The 21,340-nt window shown below is 39.2% G+C and overlaps 1 protein-coding gene across 1 annotated transcript in view; it reads right to left on the bottom strand.

Moving 5' to 3' along the window:
* Positions 1 to 380: 380 nt before the first annotated feature.
* atrnl1b (attractin-like 1b) overlaps positions 381 to 21,340 on the bottom strand; it is a 58,134-nt gene continuing 37,174 nt past the window's right edge. The window contains exons 26-29 of the mRNA XM_070926804.1: positions 17,901 to 17,979; positions 7,241 to 7,348; positions 1,130 to 1,244; positions 381 to 850 (exon numbers count right to left, since the gene is read on the bottom strand). Of these exons, the coding sequence (XP_070782905.1) occupies positions 726 to 850; positions 1,130 to 1,244; positions 7,241 to 7,348; positions 17,901 to 17,979 (427 nt within the window). The 3' untranslated portion in view covers positions 381 to 725. The remainder of the gene's footprint in view (positions 851 to 1,129; positions 1,245 to 7,240; positions 7,349 to 17,900; positions 17,980 to 21,340) is intronic.

Genomic DNA, 21,340 nt, shown 5'->3' with positions numbered 1-21,340 from the left:
GGTGTTAAAAAGAGTCCTGGCCTAGCACGTAGCTCTCCCCACAAAAAGGCAGAATGAATTCAGTCTATACAGCAAAGGCTGAGTTAAGAGTCAGGCTTGTCGTAAAAACGAAATGCTTTAGCACCATAGAATACCACTTGTTGGCAAGCAAAAAAAAGAACAAAAACCCCAGAGGCAGTTTAATGGATATCTATTTGTTAAACTATCTGTTGAACTTCCAACACGGTGTGAGGGAAATCAGTTAAACGTTGATATAACCCAATGTACAGACACCTTTGCTTTTCCCTCATGGACAAAGAGGTGTCACAAAATATTAACGACTGAAGCTTTGATGGGTGCATTAATCCTCCTGAATATAATCTGTCTCTGATGTCATTGATCAGGCAGGTTCCCTGTTAGCGCAGACACGAAGTTTTAGCCATGATGACTGCCCAAGCCGAAGGGAAGAGATTTGGGCCCAGTGGGTGGAGGAAAAGTGGTTTCTGATCATGTGACCAGAGGTTGATTTATGCAGAGTAGAGCGGGGCAGAAAAGGTACGAAGGCTTGTGCTCTTGGGACTTGGCAAGTTTCAGAGAAAACTTGAGTGGTAGCAGCTGAATGAAATCTTCTTCATGTAGCCATGTATTGTCTCTGGAAAGGCCTCCAACTGGGACCTGCGGCATGTTGGAACAATATGACCTCAGATGGTAGAAAAAAGGGACCCAATGGATTGACGGGTTGAGACTCAGACGCAGGTGCCTTGGTGTGCTGGAGGAAGGGTTTTTCGGTTCTTTAAAGCCTGGGACTTGTCCTTGAAATCTGTTGGTTTCTGCTGTGAAATGTCTATCAACGCACTGGCAACGATGATTCCTAAAGAAGGAAGAAAGCAGGCAAAATGTGAGGGTGGAGAAAAACAGGCAATTTCCACAAATTGCTTTGGTCAGTTAAAAAGAAACAAATGGGTAATACAGGTATTTCTATAATATTTCAAACAAAAACAAACAACCAATTATATGAAGTATATTTTGCAGCTTCCAAGTGCAAGTTTTCCTGTGGGAATTGGAACCACATTTTCAGTGATAACATCAGGAATAAGAGCACAAGATGGATGAAAAATGGATGACAGTTGTTGGTTTGTGTGTGTGTTACCTGACTGTCCTGGTGGAGGTAAGCCTGAGGGCCCAGAGGGCAGACGCATGAGGACCGTCAACACAGCAGCTTTCCCTCCTGAACACGGCTCCATCGCAACCGGTTTAGGTGCACCCTGGGAAGAGAGATAAAACCACATATTTTTAACACCATTTCACTATGAAAGAAAGTCAAAGTTAACTTTCCAAAAACAGAAAAAAGGTTCACTGATTTATTTGGATTTTACAGTAAAAATATTGGACAGACAACACCAATAATAGTAATTTGTGAAGGACAGAACGCAAAAGAAGAACCCAGGATCTCTTTGTTGGCACACCTCTGCTTTACCAACCAAGCTTAAATCCAAGTGATGGTGACAGTCACAGTTGGAAAGTTGTCTGCAATGGCACATGTGCTGTTGAATTTTCGTTTTTGGGTCACCGATATTAGCTGTTGGAGTTGCTGCGTTTAAGACGAGACACCCTCCTCCTGAGACAAATGGTTCGATTGGTCACACAACAAAAACACTTGTGGTGTGTGTCCCTGTCAGACAGTCCACGTGTCGAGGCAATGACCTACCCTCGGAGTTAATGGCCAAAACTGCTTGTCTCAAGCGTGAAAAACATGTCATCCCGATAATGAATGTCAAGGGTTTCACAGCATGTCTTGGATGAGGGGATAGAAATTGGGGACTAATAACACGTCTGAATAGAATTGACTTTTTTTTTTCTCTGTGTCTGGCTGGATTTAAAATGGAGATGAGACAGTCAGCAGAGGCAAAACAGTACAAAAACAGGGATGCACAAGCACATGCATTAAAACATGAATGAATCAGGAGTGGGGTGCACTAGTTTGTAGTAACATGTTCCACTGGAATGTGTGTGGAATATTTCACCCTGTGCAAACAGCAAAAAACAAAACACTGATGCTAATTTGGACTCGAAAAACTATTCTTATACTTCGATATTCTGAATATTATCCTGAATATACACAGTATTATGTTAAGTATAAATGACACACTGAGCGTCAAAACTTGTAACTGGTTAGCACAGCATGTTCAGCCAGATCCTTCCCAAATACAATAAGCCAATGTTTGGCTATTTTGTATTCTAATAATACATGCATCAGCTATTGTGTTATATCCATAAGCTTGGTCACAACCCATTTGGGATCTTTAGCTTACTGAGATTTTACTTTTCCTAACTGACTCTGAAAAAGGAGGGAAAAGTATGAATGGAGGATCTTTCAGGACACACTGTACTGCTAAATATTTTATTGACATGTTTGTCAAGCAATTGGAGGTGTAGCTAACGATTAGTTAGCTTAACAATGAACTAGATCTACAGTCAAAGGAGTAAATGTTTTAATGTTTCATTTTTGTGAGGCCTTTTTGTATACAAACATGGCAAACTAACAAACGCTATTGAATGTTGAATCTGAGAGGTACTGGATTTGTCCTTCATGAAAATAGAGCCCTCTTTGCAGAATTCAAATCATTTGCTGAGGTTATGAATGCTGTCAACATTGGCCCGGGTTGTTTTCCATTTGCCTGTGCTACTAATCAGCTGGAACTAACACAGAGGGACAGGAAGATGAGGAGAATGGAGAGCCGGACAAAGGTGAAGAAATAAAAAAAGAAATGGAAGGGTAGACCAGAGTGCAAATAGAAAGTACATTAAATACCCAGCACAGTTTTTATCCTCCTTTATAGTCCATATAACTAACGTATACTTAGCTTTAAAGCATTAACTGTAAGGACAACATAGGTACATCCATTAGTCCAGGGGGCCTCAAGTATCTTCAAGACTGCACATCAAGTCAAGTTGCCTCTAACGTACAATTACACTATATTTAATGCTCTGAATGACTCAAAACCTTGATAGGCAGCATGTGAAACACAAAGAGGCTAAAATTCAATAAAAAAAACGAGAATCGCACTGTGCATAACGTGTACACACGTTTCTGTATTGCAGGCAGGCTGGAGACTGACAGATTGTTTATGTGCATTATTACTCAACCCAATTACGCCACATGATCAGGACGCAGAATTCTCGTGCATCTTTTCAGATACATTCATGATCGAGAGGGCCATATATAAAGGACAATTAAATCGCCAGCCATTTCAAGACCACTGAAGTGATTCTTCTAATGAATAGCCATATAAGCCACATTCATGCAAGGGAGCTAATGTAACCCATGCTGATTTTTGATTAAAGCGGATTCCACTGCAAGCTATACTTGCATTACAGCTGTTCCAAATAAATCAGTAACACCGAGACAAAATCCTGGTTTGTAAGACTGCAGCACTACTGTACAGCATATGTAGAAATACTGTCTCAATCTTTACATAAATCACTGCAAGGTCGTCATGAAATACTTACAACACAGTGGAGTCATTGGTGAAGTTATTAAACTGAAGTGTAAGGATTCAAATAGATGATTTAAATAGATGACAAGTCCTATCTTCTTATCTTTATTGAAATATCTCAACTACTGAACGGCTCAAGATGAAATTTCGTACAGACATTCGTGCTCCCCTGGGGATGAACTGTTATAACTTCCTTCCATCCTGACTTTTCATCTACCGCCATCACCAGGTCAAACTTTTAATTTGTTCAGTACTAATGACATTACCATCAGCCTCAGCTGTAGTTGGTGTTAACGCTAATAAGTAAATGTCGCCACGTTTAACTAAGATATATTAGCATTTAGCTCAACCTCACAGAGCCGCCAGCATGGCTGTAAAATCTTGTTAAACACACTGTATGAAAATGGTTTTACATTTAGCCCATATTCAATCAGACATTTGCTATTTGATACATGTGCCAGCTGTTTGTTTTCTCTCTTTGCTGCTATGTTATTCTGCAGAGCTCTTTTCTCCTTATACCAGTCACCAGGCAAGCTATGGACTTGTTACCCTGTACATGAAGAGCATTGGGAAGGACTCTACTTACTCTACTCTGGGTAAACCCATGAACTCTGTTTACATTAAAGGACCCTTTGCTTACAGATCCTGTCTGCACTGTCACTCCAAACGTAACTGTTGAACCTTTGACTGTACATATTAAATACACAGTATTACCACCATCACCTCACGTTAATTCACTTAATGACCAAATGATGACTATCTTAACAGTGTGTAATTCCACATAACATTGTTTGTTGTACTTTTTTCTTCTTGCTCTCTCTCATTTTCTGTGAAATGCTTATTTTAATCTGGGATAACAGAAGTATTCCTACAATGCAGAGGAAAATGAAAACATTAATAATCTTTTCACTCCATTTCAATGATGGGGTTGCCTTCCCCATCAAGGCTTTCTAAAATTGTGATGTCCATTTTTATATCTTCAAAAGAAGGTTTACACCGCCTGCATTTTTACTATGCATAATCAAGCGTGAGGACTGCATTGTGGTCATTCATAACCAGCCAAGCACATAAACATTCATGCCCACACATACAAATACACACATAATGTATCTGCTTTGCTTTCCCCTGCTGACAGGTGTCATCCATCATACTAGCTGTCCGTTAGTGGTTCCATATGTTGAATGTCCATAGTGAATAGAGACATCTGTGACATCGAGGCCTAGGCCTGCAGTGTTTGGGCCCTGACTGGCTCTCTGTCCAACAGCTGCTGACATCGTGGTCACTAAAAGCAATGGCCATCTCTTGGGGGTTTAAACTGACAAAAAAAAATGGAGGAAATGGGCACAAACGCTGTTTTCATTTTCTCTCAGACCAGCTGGAGGGTCTGCAAAGATGCAGTGACAGAGAGCTGGTACTAACTAATGCAGCGAGAACAGTGCCAACAGTACAATCACAGAATAAGTTCTTAAATGTTTTCAAGTGTTGGAATGAGTGTGAGGGCTTATTTTGGCACTGCAGACATCTGCGTCAGCTATTAGTGCAGTTATGATATTCAAAAATGTACTCTGAACTTTGTCCCTGAAATAGAACATTTCAAGCTTCCAAACTGACCTGTTCTGCATTATGTGTCTGCATATATGCTTACGTTATCTATACAGTTTATCTTGCCTGCATTAAGTCAGTGGGTCTGAGTTCAAAGTACAAACAGAGCTGGTGAAACAAATCGGAAACCAAGTGATGCTAGTGTGGCATCAGTGTCCTCTTTGACATCAACAAATATTTCCAATAGCTAAGTGGTGCCAGATGCTGACCAATTAACCTTTATAAAAGGGAATTAGGCTCGTTTCATATGGTTCACCTTCAGCTGGTGCAAAGCCATTCGATGGAGCTGTATGTGGTCCAACACATGCATTTGCACATTTGAAACCATGTTGATTCGATTTTTCTCACTCAATGAGTCCAAGACATTTTAAAAAACCTGGCAAAGGCTACTTGAGTATGATAATGTGCTTGTATGCTTAATTTACCATGTACCATATCTTTTGGTAGGTGCCAATGAAAAATTCAGCATATAAGTTTGGAACCCAAATTTCTCTGAAATACATTTAGGACACAGGCATGTAAGTTATTTCCAAAACAACAAAGTTCTCAGGTGTTTCCTGCAACAATACTTTTATAGTAACGTCCTTAAAAGCTGTACGGACATCTAAGTGAAATTGAAAGTCAAGCATTCGCAGGTTCATCCAGCATCTTGAAAGGGTCGAGAAACAGGAGACTGAAGAGGTGTTCTTTTTTCCGGTTATCATTTCCAAAACAGCTTGGGACATTGTTTACAGCAATACTCTCCAGTGGTTGTCTCTACCTCAATGCGCTCTATAGCAAGAACACGTTTTTCTGCAGGAGGGGGAGGGCTGGAATAAATTATTAAATAACAGACGGCCACACGCGTCCCACTGAAGTATGTGATTAACATTTTACTTATATCAAGGTTAAGCAGTGGTTTCCAACACTTTTCAGCTTCAGATTGCACCTCACTGCTTTAAGAGTGCAACAACAAAGTGCACTCAGAGAGCAAAGAAGCATTGTTTTTCTCCTCTTTTGTTCTTTACATTGCCCTTCACAATACCATAATGCATGGTGAGTACCACTCAGCGCTACACTAATAGCTAATGTAGTGCCTCTTTGCTGGTTGCCACAGTGATTTTATTTCTCTCAGCGGCAGGTGACACTGAGCTGGCCCTGGCTGAGGAAAAACTGTTGGTTCTCTGATGTCAATTTGAGGATGTAGCTCCCCATATTGCTTTAAGCTACGCTTTTATCCCATGTGGCATCGAGTCCTAGACTGCCAGACTTCTTCTCTACTTTGTATTTGTATTCCCATCGTAGGAATAAAGAGGTGAAGTAGCAACTGGACAGTACAGAAAATTTCAGACGTGCAAACGCATGTGAGCATGTATGGTATGATGACAAGTTCATCAAAATGTGTGTGCAAAATCACCATGCAGCCTGTTCCCAGTAAACATCCCAAGAGGACAAATTTTGCCTAATTTATATTTTACCAAAATGGTAAAATACAAACTGTAGGACGCAGAACAATAATATAATGTTCCAAAAACCATCCCGATGTCACCATTTTAATATCAGAGCAATCCCTTTCCAATTAAGTGATGCTTTTCATCACTACTAGTGACCATGTTTTCTTTGTAAGAGGAATAAAACAACCATAAAAAACGTAAAAACTTTTTTTAAATCTATATAAATCTTGGCATCATGACATCACTTCACACAAAAGATGTTTTTCTTTTTTTTTTTTTTTAAACATCGATTGAAAAAATGTCTCCAAGTCTGTAGCCCTGATTACAGAGGACAATTCATATAAAGAAGAGGGACACGGCAAGAAAGGACCATCACTGGCAGATTTGTTATTGACATGGGGAGAGAATAAAAGACTGATATATTACGAGTGGAATGCATGAGTTGATGGAGTACAGCACAATAAGGTGTAATTATGTAGCACAATAAAACTATGTCTCGAGACTGTGTCCCTTCTGTATCTCAGTAGAAGCACTTTCTCCTGTCCAAAGATGACAAAATGGGGGTTACATGGTCAGAATCAGCCATCAGTATGGAAGACTCTTGTTGTAGTTGTAGTAATTGTAGTTCATTGCATAAGTTTGATAATCATTTTAGTGTGTGTGTGTGTGTGTGTGTGTGTGTGTGTGTGTGTGTGTGTGTGTGTGTGTAAGCAAGCGAGCAGGACTCACATCAACCACAGGCTGCAACAGTTCTGTTTGTTCTCCCCTGGCATCCAGTGCAACAGCAACTGAGGCAAATGGACGACTGGCCATCTGCTGACGCTCTCTCATCAGTTGCTGTAATATCAAACACAGATGACAGATGAGCAAAACATAGAACGTAGTCCAATCAAACAATAGAGTGAGAAATATGCTCTACTGAAATAATGATTCATAGTGTACATTATTTACATGTAATATACAATATAAATCTAAAAACCTCCAAAACACATTGCATTTTTAATGGTCTTGAAAAGACAAAAAAAAAACACATTTAGAATTTCAGCCCTTAATAATTAAAAACTTAAAAGGACATCACTATCATCCAAAGCAATCTTATTAATACATAAAGACAGGTGGGTTATTAAATGTAATCCACCTCTTTAAAATTAAGTCATTATTACTTGAAATATGTAGATTTTCCCAACACACTTAAAAAAAAATAGTTGTGTTTTGTGAATTTTATATTGTGTGAATCACAGGCAATTTCACAGTCATCGATCCAACATTGATCCATGAGAATTCTAATGATGATACTGTATTTAAATGACTATGCTATGGCTATGATCTTTAGAGTGATATTGGTCTTTGATTAGATGCTGTAAAATACTATAATATCTATAATATACGTTAAAGGGTTTAAAAATGAGAAAGTGACATTGAGTAATAATAAAGTAATATACACCCTCGGGGGTACTTCAGTATGAAGCTAAAAATCAATGGCAGATTCAGCTTCAGCATAGATGTATATAATAGAATTGAATGGAATATAAAAATATGTATTATATTATTTGTATTTTGTCCATTCCATTCATGTATGTTTTAATATGATGCAAACTTCAGTAATACGACAGCACTATAAACATCACCACTACAAATACTAGGAATAGGGATATAAATAAATCAATTTCATACTATCAATTCATTTATCTATATTCATTGATTTGATCACAGCAGCCTGCAACATGATATTTACTGTAATTCATTTCCCACATACCACCACAGAGAAACATAGAACTCTCTCAAAGGTTCTACACAGAAATGCTGTGTTTAGGTTCCTGCCCAAGAGTAATACCTTTTCTGTTCCTTAGACTGAACAGAAAATAGCTTCTCTTGTTCCCCACTAATCAATATTGTAAAACAACTAGTGCCACACTTTCATCAGCAACGCAGTGTCTGATCAATATCGAAACAGGCCATCATTTTAGTGCCAAGGACATCAGTGATTGGTATTGGATTTGTGATGAGCTTAAGTGTGCTGCATTAAGATCTAATTGTACTTCAGATTACGAAGCACATCAAGCGTTTGTGATGATCGGCCTCATAACTTGCCCTTCCTTTGCACTTCTCTGAAGTTCAATAAATATTGTCTCTACATATGCACAAAAATACAAACTACTTCATACAAATGTAATATTAATACACTTCATATAGTATACATGTAAAAACTCTAAAAATGAATTTGTATTACGGACATTTGCTATCTAAAGAGTGGTGTTCTTAGTTTTTAGCCCTTCCAAAACCAAAAACACAAGACCACAAGTGTAAGGAATGAATTTTAACAGTGTTTAACTGCTCAAACATAAGCTGCAAACTTTAGCACGTCTGGCTAACTAGCTTACTACCTAGCGTTACTTCCAATGCCAAGGAGCATTTCATTTGGTAACTACATTACATTACACATTACAGTAACAAAAAGCCCTGTTGGTGATAGCAGATTAACTGTATAGTAGTAACTCCCCCTTGTGTGGAAGCATGTCCTGAATGCTACTCTATGTGTAAGCTAACGTTAGTTAAATCTAATCTCTATTGCCCAAGAATGTAAGCCAAGCAGGCAAACATGGTTACGCTGGAATGAAATAATTGTATTGTCGTCTTGTAATACGAGGACTACACTGCAATGCAAACAATGTAGATTCTTCATTTCCCCGTCTTATACATGGGATATGGGGAGGATGCTGACTGTTAGCTTTGCGTCAGTCTTTTAGCACGATATCATGTAGCCATCAAGTGCATTTAAGACCCCTTTTATAGCTGTCTCGTTTTAAAATATGTCAGCAGGAGACATTAACATGTCAGACCATGACGGTGTTTTCAAGTCATGGAGCTAATGTTAGCTTACGAAGCAAGCTAGCTACAGCTGCTAAAAATCTGCCAGCAACAGTTGTCATTTCAGGCGTCAAGGTGATTGTCGTCAGCAAGAAATGAGAAGCCTGCTTTTGTCTTCCGCCGTCTAAAATCAGGGACCTGGTTTAAAAAATGACCAAGAATTTCATGTGGAAATCTGCCACCGTTGTCATTGTAAACTGCACATGTGCCACGCGACACTGCAAAGCTCGCTGCATAGCAACAGTAACTAAGTGGGCGGGGCTAAGCGAAGTCAATTGCCCAGAAAACAGTTAAGTTTAACTAAAAATAACATTAAAAGTTAGTTCACTTGGTCAAATAAGGTTTAAAACGAAAAAGTATTTACGGCCTAATGATACAACTCTTCAGCTCATCCTACAAAAGAAGAAGAAAATCTATAATTTTCAAGCACTTTCCAGTTATCTCACATTATCTTTAATCTTCTATCTTTAATAAAACTGTGTGCCTGTTTGGGTCAACTGTATGAGAGCGTTGAGTTCTCTGGTGGTCTCACTCCTGAATAGGAATTTGTCCTTGGTGTGGTAATGAACCCTGAGATTTCTCGTGTCCAGACCCCCACCCCCCACCCTCACTCAAGTATTCATTAGCCTGGCTATTAATTGGCAAAATTCAGATGAGGTCTGGAGGGGGGGGGGGGATCTGTAGAAGACGCTTTGAATCAATGTCTTGTGGTATCAAGGACTCCATCTATACGACTGGTTTACAAAAAGAATATGTCAGAGCCCTGTATCCATTTCACATTGTTAAAGTTCTGTTGAGGATGTACACAGGAAAACATTAAAAGTGATGGTGGTATTCAATTAATATGTCAAAAATCTTATTAGATATTGTGAGCTAACAGTGACTCATTACTAATTCTTGCACAGGCAGTTCTTCAACCACAGCCTCAATCATCTGTGGCTTTTTGTAGAGATTGAATTAAAAAAAGACCTCACACAGGCTAACAAAACAATGGATCAAAACATCATGTTCTCAAACATAGCTCATAATTAATAAACCTTTTAAAATAAATGCACTCTAACCTGTCTGAAAAACCTGAAATGGCAAACAACAGAGTAACGAAATGCATTTAATTTTCATTTTGTCCTCAACACACAAGAGGGATATTTATTTTAACAGTTTCAGATGACATTCACTTTGGACAATTCCTTATTGATTTACGTGTTGAATTCAATTTGCAGATTCAACCGTGATAAACATTATTACACACTGTCGTAGCTGCTGTTTTCTATGCAATGTTCAAAAATAAGTGTTTATTGTAGCTGACAAGACATGGATGCATGTGTCAGTATGTGGTCCATCAGAGGGGTATATAGTGTATACCAAATATCTGCCTGGGTTGCACAATATATTTGTCAAATGTCCCGTCCTCCCCCTCTCTGATGTGTCTATCAAATAAAAGCACCCCAACATGCAAAAAGGTTAAAATGAAATATGGTCAGTGTGCTTTATATGTTCTGTGTATCATAAATAATGTGTCAGTGCAGCCCATGTTGAAGCATTTTGAACACGCAACCATTCCTTTACAGACGTACACACTCACTGATGAATGAGAGTAAAGTTCAGTAAAGTTCAGGTCAGTTCTTTGCTGAATCACTCTGAAAACATTCCCTAAGGGAGGTAAAGCTGAGAGAGAACAACAACAGCCATGTGAAATTGAGATTGATCACTTGATTGATTTTTCTTTTTCTAACTCTGATTTTTAAACTTTAAATCTGAGGGCTTATGTTCGATTGTTGTACATCTCTACTATTAAACATCAAACCAGCAACACCAAACTTACAGATTTGAGCTGCTGGGGCACCGCGGGTCAAAATGAGATTTTTTTTTTGCCCTTTTCGAAAAGATAAAAGCTGGATGGAGGGCCCAGCGGGGTTGTTGCAAAACAAGAAAACAAGCTCACAGCTTATTATGGTTGCCAACACAAACGCTTCAAATCCAACAACATTCGTCCTAAATGTCAAATAGCAGTAATGGTATTTATCATGTTGCAGAATTCATTTAAAGCAACAAAGTGTAAGAGCAGAAGCAAAGTCAGGGAATGGGTTGCTCTGTGTCCGGCACAGGCATCCAAAATGTGCTGGGAATACATCAAATATTCAAAGGGGCCAGTACAATACCAGAGAGGTTGTAGAAATGAATACTAAGTTAATGACAAAAGGCGAGAGTGAACTCTGTAAAACCAAGTAACATTTGTGCAATGACAGACTGATTTTGTCATGACTACAAGCTGGAGCCATTCACGGTTGTGATAAGGGTGGGCATGCAGTGCACTGGTCTGCAACCTGATTAATTTGGCAAGTGAGTGCATGAATTATCTGTCTTGTGAATACAGCATTTTGTTCCCTTCATTGGATTCCATAAAAGGGCAAGTGTCATCCTGCCTCTGAGCATATTCTACACCTAAGCAGGTCACTTTGTCCTTTTCAAAGATCACTGGCTGTACCCACGGCCGCTGTCCCTTTAAATAAAAACACAATGAGATGAAAAACATCATCTAATGTTCATTTTAACAAGTAAGCAAATGTGAAAAATGACAACGTGTGTTTTCTGGTGGCAGTTTCCATTTTTTGACTGCTTAATTGCATGTTGAAGCGTGCTTTCACAATCCACACACACACACACACACACACACACACACACACACACACACACACACACACACACACACACACACACACACACACACACACACACACACACACACAGTGATTAATGGACTGAATCGATTACTAAATGAAGATATCCCGTCTAGTAGACTGCCACTGCATACCACACTGATATGATGCTGGTGCGCTTGAGTGGTTTTGTGTAGGCTGAAGTACAAAGAACTCATTAGAAAATATGAATGTGTTATTGCGGTTGTGTAAAGTAATAAAGTTGAATTTTAACATAAAATATTCATTCAATGTTACCTTGTTGTCTTTCTATATTTCTGTTGTACTCTTTAGTGGGACAACTTCTAAGCTTCTCAGGGTAAGATATAACATAAGCTGAACTCCTAATCACAGTTATGCTCCATCATCTGTAACTTTAGGGGAAATTATTAGAGTGCAAACTTTCAACTGAACAAGGGACAATCAAGGTGACCAGGGGCTTAAGAGTAGGATAATCTTATTATAGCAATCGATGACTGCTGATTGAGCTCTTCAAGAGAAGAGCAGAACGTGGGACTGCGCCAAGCCTGCAGAGGGACATGTGACAATGGGGGTGATTAGTAGCAATAGCAAGCATACAGTAATATCAAATTTGACAATCTTAAATCATAATGGGTTTGTTTACGATCATTTTGAAGTGACTGATACATGAGTGGGTGCAAACACAGAGGGCAAAACCCCCCAGCAAAAAAATGTACCTAACACAACTTCTGCCAGACTGCAATGTGACTTCATCCACCAATCAAATATGTGCAAGCAGACATTCCTGGTAGATTACTTTGTAACGTAAACAGTGTATTTCTGTATTTCCTAGTGGGCAAAAGATTAAATGATTGTCACCAAGATAACTAAGAGTTGTGAAATCCTGTCATGGAAAATCATAAACAGCTGTGCTCAAAACTGGAGTTCCTGGATCATATTTCATGCCTCATGGCACCTGAAGTAACACACCCCCACCAACGCTGCTAAGAGTCTACAGCCATGTTAGCGCCCCTGTGAGTCTGCACTCAGGCTAACTCAGCCTAATGCTAACATCAACATCCTACCATGCTCGTAATGAAAATACTAACAGGCTGATGTTAAGTTTAGCGTGTTATTCATTACATCATCATGGTATGATATGTCATCTGGGAACCATGAATATCTGTCGGTAGTCAGTAGCATGACAATCCATCCAACAGTTACACTGCCACCCCGAGAGATGCTGCTAACAATGCTAAATAAATGACAGAACCCAAGCATACATATAGAAGAAAACAGGACCTCAACTAAATCAGTGACACACCATTACGGACAACACAACATAGCCCTTGCACTAAGCCTTTACATTCATCACTATCTTGCTGTCCAGATAGCGATGGATGTCCAGGATGCTGTCCAAGCTGTGGGTCATCTTGGACAATGTCTCACATCCTCTCCATTATGTACTGGTCAGGCAAAAGAGCACCTTCAGTAGGAGACTCATTCCTCCCAAATGTACAACTGAGCGCCACAGGAAATCATTCCTGCCTGTGGCCATCAAACTGTTCAACTCCTCCCTCTGAGTGTCACTGACACTCAGAATAAACGGACTGGAAATCTTCTACATATACTACCTCAATATTACTTATTCTTAAATGACATATATATATATATATATATATATATAGACATACATATACATTGTTGTTGTACATATTTTTTACTTTTATTTTTCACTTAAATATTGTAAATGTGTATATTTTTAGTTTCTATTTCTTATTTTTATATTTTGTACATACTTTTATTTCTAAATTTATGCTGCTTTCTAATCTTGAATGGGAGCACCAGTACTGTACAATTTCCCCCCGGGCATCAATAAAGTATTTCTGATTCTGATCTTGTCCTCAGCTGAGACAATAGGCAGGTTTAAACAAACTGGCCACAGCCATGACCAACATCATGGCCAGGACAACTTCTATGGCCTGATGATAGCTTTCAGTAAACAGATGCTAATTAGTTACTGGTGGATTAACTAAATGGTATGCTTAAACATGCTGAAAATAATAATGGTCCTTTTTATGGTAACCGCTGCTCAATGATAGTTTTGAGTGCTTTTAGAGTGCCAGTAAAACATCTGTGCTCTACACGACAGTCAGTACGTATGTTTTGAGTGTGTGTGAGCCGCGTCTCTGCGAGTGTTTGTATGAGCATGTGAGAGAGATAAAGAGAGAGGGGCTGCATTAGATACATCCACATGTTTGTGTGTAAAACATCTCCGTGTTGCGGTCTCGTGAAATGTCAGCGCCCCCTCCCATCTGTTCCCCCCACAGGTAGCTTCAAAGAGGTCAGCCCTTGTCGTCCTCTGTGGCATTTACAGCTGTTGTCTTTTCATCCCTTTGCCCACCCCCCCACTCAGGATCCAAGTCTCGTCACCTATCCTCAACTAAAATTATTCAAATACGACAGCTGCACCTTTGGTACTAAGTCCTTTCAACTCCTGACAAAAAAGAAAGCCTTTATCCAATTAGTGCATTAGAGTGGTAAAAGATCAGCTTTGTAAGATTAAGTCAATACAAGGAATTACACATTTACCACCTTATGGCTTTAAGTCTGTGAGTGACTCTTAGTGTTTATTATTCTATCCTCCGTCATTACATACAGACAATGCTAACTTGGTTATGTACAAATACTCGTCAAATACTGCTAGTAAAAACCCTAAACTGCTGAGAAAGACTGGTTCATATAAAGACATTGCTTTTCAGATCCACCACCCAGACGTACTAACACAGATTTCACTCCAGAAAGCCAATGAAAGACATTCAAAAGTTCAATCAGTACCAGACATCCATATGCCACTTGGCTGGATCAGTGTCTCATTATTGCCTCTGCTATCTCTAGAAGCCTCATTAAGACTCGTTTATTCCATGTCCTTATGTCAGATGGGGGCTTGTGAGCATTAGATGGCTTCCAGCCCAAATCCTTCCATTCCATATTTGGACAAGCCTCGTAAGTGCATGGGGCTGTTCACAGGCCCTTTCAAATTAAGTGGACACAATGCTCAGTGAAAAGCCAATCAGTTCACCAATGGACAAGATTGGCGGAACCCAATCAGTTCATCTAATATCATACAAGACTTAGTACTGTCTAAACACAAGTGAGTAATGAATTCCACTGAAACTCTCGTGATTATAACTTCACATTAGTATAACAGAACGCTGTATGCAACCTAAAATGTCTCCTCTGACAAGCACTGTGGCAAGTCATTTATTATGAATTCCATCACCGGCCTGCCCCGAAATGATTTGTAGAATAATAGTTTGCTGATGCTGGATAATTTGAGACAGTAAAGCGGCTTGTGCTTCTCTGAATACACTCCCTCAACTTTAAAGAGCAGGCCACCGATTTAGCATTGCACTCCCGTAACAATGTGGGACTCACTGTGGACAGTTCAAATAAAAGGATCAAAACTGACAAAGCAGAACGAGAGATGTCGTCTTTTCAGTTCTAAGTATTCTTCTTCCTTGTCAAAGCCTGGTACCTACATAACCCACAATGAAAATCCGAGCAACGATTCAGGTGTGTTATGCTAGAAGTGGCTAATTTAGCCTCGAGCCACTAGCCTCAAGCAGAGATGAGGAGCGGACTACAGAGGTCTGGTCAGCTCACTTCGAACTCCAAACCCCCAGATCCCTCTGGAGCCATGAATACTTTATACAGCTTTCCCCCACATATGCAGTGATACTCCCCAAGACCTGTAAAGGATACAAGTTCACAGGATTTTTGCAACGATTTCACCAGCTGAACCACTTTTATTCTATCTATGGTTATAAGAAATCAAATTCCATCTAAAATGCATATTTTATTGCGATATTTTACGCGATCCTACATGGGTAATTTTTTATTATTACAAATGGTGGAAATAGGAGCAAACGGGACTGGATCCATGAAAAGCTTACATTGATTGCAGAACGAGGTGTGCAGGCTTTAAAAGTAGTTCTTAGTTATTTGACCTTATAGCTACAAAAAAACATTTTCAGACTCAAATACTTAAATAAGTGATGCACTGGATGTCATACTCTGACATAAAACTAGCCTTGACTAGTTCGTGGCCAAGAGAAGCAGTTAAAGACAACTTGCAAAGCTGAAGTACCCATAATAGCACTGAAGAACACCCTCCAGGCTGTTACAGCTTTCAGGAAAAGGTGACCAACACAACGCTTCTCTTTACAATTTCTCTTCTAAAGTAGGGCACCTGAAAATGCCACAACAGGAACCTTACGGCACTGTCTTTATTAGGTTAATAAAGCCATGTAACAGAAATCTAAACGCTCTAGAACATTGTTTATTAGTATGACATTTTGAAATGAATCATAAATAGGGTCTCCACAGGCTTTAACTGCATAAGTGAAAATATTTTACCAAAATTTCATATCTTAGACTGGTCAGAACTCATGTTGTAGCTACAGGTTTTTAGCATTAAATCTTATCAAACCTTCATTAATTTCGCCTTAGCAGCCAACAAAAGATGCTAACAAATCCCAACAGAATACCAGTGGATTTTAGGGTGTAGGATGGATTCAAATTCAGAAATATGAGCACAGCGAGAAATGTATGGTTCACTTATGGATTGGCTCATGTTTCAATGAGAAAAAAATATCATGTCCTGTTATTAAATGAGTTTACGATCGCTTTGACTGAAATTTACACTGACAAGGAAGGACAGACTCCAGGGAATGTGCACTCCAAGAGCAATACAATATACAGTAGATGTATATATATATTCATTGAGTAACTCATTGATTCATAGATATGAACTGATGTGTCATCTGCAAATAAAAATATTTCAGTCCTTCTCACTGACTAGAAACCAGCCAATATTTTGTTACTCCTGTGACAAAACTTTCCAATCACCTGAAATGAAGAGATGGAGATTTTTATTTAACTATTTATCTGTTTTCATCTGGCAGCTGAAGGGCAGCGACAAACAGATGATAGGAATGCCAAGAGCAGACAGAAACAGTGAGCAGAATTTCAATGACGTGAGCCCATCTGCCTGCATTAATTTTTATTGACTTTAATTCTTTGGATAGGCATGATTCGCAGTCACGGTAGCTATCATTCTTGTTTATTTTCATATATCAATTAGAGGATATAAAATTCAGATCCTATGATGATCAATGTCATCCCCAAAGGGGAAATGAATTGTGGGAGCTTTACTCGTTGACTGCCGGTCATAAGGCTGGATGTGGACCAAATTAAACTTCCTGCTATTGAGTATCAAACAGCATCCAGGAGAATGTAGGATTCACTCTGAAGAGATGGAAATGATGGTTGCTCTTACAGAAACCAGCAACCACCCTATGCAGTTTGGGTTCAGGGCGGTGAGGTGAATTTACATACATTTACACTTCCTCCATTTCCTGCGCAGTATCTTTCTTACCCTCTTTTTTTAATTTCTACTGCCAATCATCTCATCTTTCACCCCTTTTCATCTCCATCTTTTCTCAACCCCATCTTTCATATCGACACTGAATATTAATGTTTCATTCTATCCTCTTTTCCTTAACCCAGACGCAGTGTCTCATACTTTCTCTTCATACTTTTTCCACTAGTCCATTTAACTTAAATCCACAATTTCTCGGAATTATCATCCACTTTTAACCATAATTATTTCTGACAAAATAAGCGAAATACTGGGACGTCATACTTAAAGAAGCATTTGCCATTAGCAGATACAGACCTGCTCTGAATGGCGGTCTAAAAGCGTCTAAGGAACTGAAGTAGTTAACATAATGACTGGGAGATATTTAAATATCGCTGGTCAGCTGTGTGTCATGTCAACCAAATGTGTTTTATGGACTTACTTCTCTCCGCCGTGAAGCCCAGCAGGTCTGTTTGATCTTCCACACCACTGCAGCCACCAGGAGAAGTGATAAAAAGCAACTGGAATGAAAGAGAGGAACCAATATCAAGCCAGATGACTTTATAATAACAGCTGTCATTGAAAAAGAGCCTGCATATCCTTTGCATACAGGGTGCAGCTCCATAACATCATACTTTCTCTTGTAGGGAGAGGAGAACAAATTGAACAACATACAATTAGCTGGATTCAAAACCAGATGTTGCATGGTTTTGGTGAAGCTATGACTTTGTACATGTAAAGGCCATATTCCCTTTATTTCACGTGGGATTGGCTTTAACCAAGCATTTATTTACAATCAATATTTCAATTTTTCAAGTTTCCTTCTAACTTCAAAAAAGACCAAACTGGGAAGATGATATGACGAGGTAGCACATTCATTTGTTAGTAGACTGAATATTTTGGCCGATTACTTCAATTAATAACCCAACTGTAGAATCATTAGTCAAGGGAAATTCAGCAAGGTCCAAGCGCTACTGGGATGGAAAAATATGACTGATTGAGAGCTTCCACTTCATTATCCTGGTGACAGATGAGAATGTAAAGATTATTATGTGCTGAAGAGACTTTCTGCACTTGCAGCAACATGTGGCGGCTGCTGTTTCATGTCTGTGTGGGGTATTTAGTATCGAAGAGGGGATATATTTATGGTTTCGATATCTACAGTATGTTACGCTAGCTTGCTTTGCATACATTGTGGTCAGGTAAAAGTATACGGAACAAAATGAAAGGTCATGTATTGGTGTCAGTTTACTTTAAATGAAAAGTATTTCATAATTTCCCTCTAATTATTCTCTACTCACTGAAATCAAAGTGAACATGATCCTGTTCCTGATGTCCAGGAACAAAAGCAGTCATGTTTGGATTAGGAACACACACTGTAATACGACCAATGAGCCCTTGTCTTTAGGGACATGCCACATTTCTAAAGCACTTTGGTCCAATAAACACATCTCACCAGAGACACATGACTAGCTCTGATTCCATGGGCTCATTTGTTAGATATTTAAAACTTGAAAAGGCTTTCAAGTTCCCTGCCACACCTGCTAGATCCATTGGTCAGGATCTTGGAAGAAGACGATAACGGCTTTGAGGAACGTGATAAAAAAAAAAAAAAATACAGCTTCTCTTCTTCTACAGTTAAAGCAACAAGGACCAAGCAAAAAAAAAAAAAAGAAGGGAAGTGGGATTAAAGTGTTGAGTGATGGGAGACTCGGTGCTTCAAACATCTCATCACTGCACGTGGAATTTATTTTAGAGGTGCACAAGCTGGGAACCCTTTCATTCTTTTAGAAGTACTTGCACCATCTTCAGCACCTTTGAAGATAACAGTGAATGGGAGGGGGGTGTTGTGGGGGCTTCAATGAGATTTTCATGAGGCAGAAGTGACAAAAATCCCTAGACAGATGTTTGGCTTTCATCGTGACTATTTTCGACAGTAAAGAAGCTTAAATCCCCTTTGCTGTTCCTTCTGCTTCTGCTGTTAATAAAAGGAGTTCTGCAATCATTCATGTTCTGACTCCTTCAGGTAGTGAAGGACAAATTCTTTACACAAAGATGCTCTCAAGTTTTCTACAAGTAGTTATGGACGTGGGATAGGTTGATCTGTAAATCACTCACCCAAACGTACTCATGTCCCACTGTTCTTTAGACCATTGTTATTATTAATATGTGTTTTTAATAGTAGACAGCTAAATGTGTCCTTTTTTTGATGGTGATAATGTCATACAATGTGTAACGTAAGAAAATTGGCCTTTGAGAGAAAGGAAACTGAACTCAATGCTGCTTTCTTTTAATTACATGCTCATATCTGTAACCACAAGGCTTCAGTTACCACAAGGGAAAACAATCAATAATATCTATAGCTGCTTTCTACAGGCTTTTTAAGCTGCAAGAAGCTCAGTAAAAAGAAAAGAAATGTGTGACATACAAAGTATTTAGACTTCAGAAAAGCAGTCTATTTTGTCTGGTGTCATTCGACCTGACAGTTTTATGACTGAAGTTGGTGATAAATGAATAATGAATAATATGTGCATGCATGTTTCTTAAAGTCTACTGCTTGCACATATATGGTATAAATGACACTAACGTGCACATACTGTATACACACACGCACACATACAGATGTGACTGGAATGAAGCTGATTTTGTTAATAAGTATAAATGAGACCCTGGGGTTCCACTGCAAGTATAGCGCAGCATCCTATTAGAGAGTTTCTACAGCATCTAATCAGAACGCATAAAAAAAATAATCAGACTCTAATTAGATTTCAACTTAGGCAGCACTGTGCAAGTAAATATTGTTTATGAAGTCGCTAAGATGAAGAAGCAATGTGGAAATGAGGGGAAAAAAATACTTGCTGTCTGAAAGGCTTGTAGTGAAAAAGGTGAGCTGATATTTGAATAAAGTCAGAAGAGGAAACAGCAGATGGAGAAAACAGAGCTTGTTCCCAGTCATGCCGTCATTTCTTCACCCTCTATCTCTCGTACAAGGAGGTCTAGAAACCCTGTGGGGTGATTTGACATTTTGTCATCAGGCTGATTATGTTTCCCGCAGGTTCATCCCCTTCAAACCTCCCACACACACACACACACACACACACACACACACACACACACACACACACACACACACACACACACACACACACACACACACACACACACACACACACACACACACACACACACACAAACACAGAAAAAATGCTTGTGACTGCATCAGGGCCTTTCACTTTTTTCCCCTGAGTTTATGGGTCTGTGAGAACTGGACAACAAGGATGCAGAAAAGACTCGTGAGGATTAGTATAACCTGCAATGGAAACAACAAAAGAAACCAAACAATACAATGCATACCAATGGAACAAGGTGACAAACAGGAAAAGCTATGTGCTGTGTAATGGAATGCTGCCGTTGATTTTCATTGGATTTTTGTAGAATTCAATATATTTTACGACACAAAAACAAATTACTAAAGGAAGTATTCTGTGGGCACATGGAAAGTGATCACTCATTTGCTATTTTAAAAAGAGCAAAACTGTTGCAACTTTTTTTTTGCCTGTGCCTGCGTCATGACCCTATTTAAAATGGTTTCCTGTGCAAATGATGCAAGTCGCTGTCGGACACATTTTTAGATAAAATAAGCTCTGTCCTTCTCCCCTTTCCTTCCAAGAATCCCTGGATTTGGCTATTCAACTGTAATTTGATCGGATGGAGGTAGCAGATAACAGACTGTGTGACAGCGTTTTCAGGAAAGTTATTGTGCACTGGGCAATGATGGGCAGGTGCCTTGGGCAATGGCTGTCTTCTATTCCCACCTTGACAGCTACACAGATAATGTGTTAGTCCATCAGCTACTCCGGGTAGCACGCCTTGAAATAACAT

The sequence above is a fragment of the Enoplosus armatus genome, chromosome 20 (assembly GCF_043641665.1).
Source record: "Enoplosus armatus isolate fEnoArm2 chromosome 20, fEnoArm2.hap1, whole genome shotgun sequence".
Classification (NCBI taxonomy): domain Eukaryota; kingdom Metazoa; phylum Chordata; class Actinopteri; order Centrarchiformes; family Enoplosidae; genus Enoplosus; species Enoplosus armatus.
This window is presented reverse-complemented; position numbering and strand designations above follow the sequence as displayed.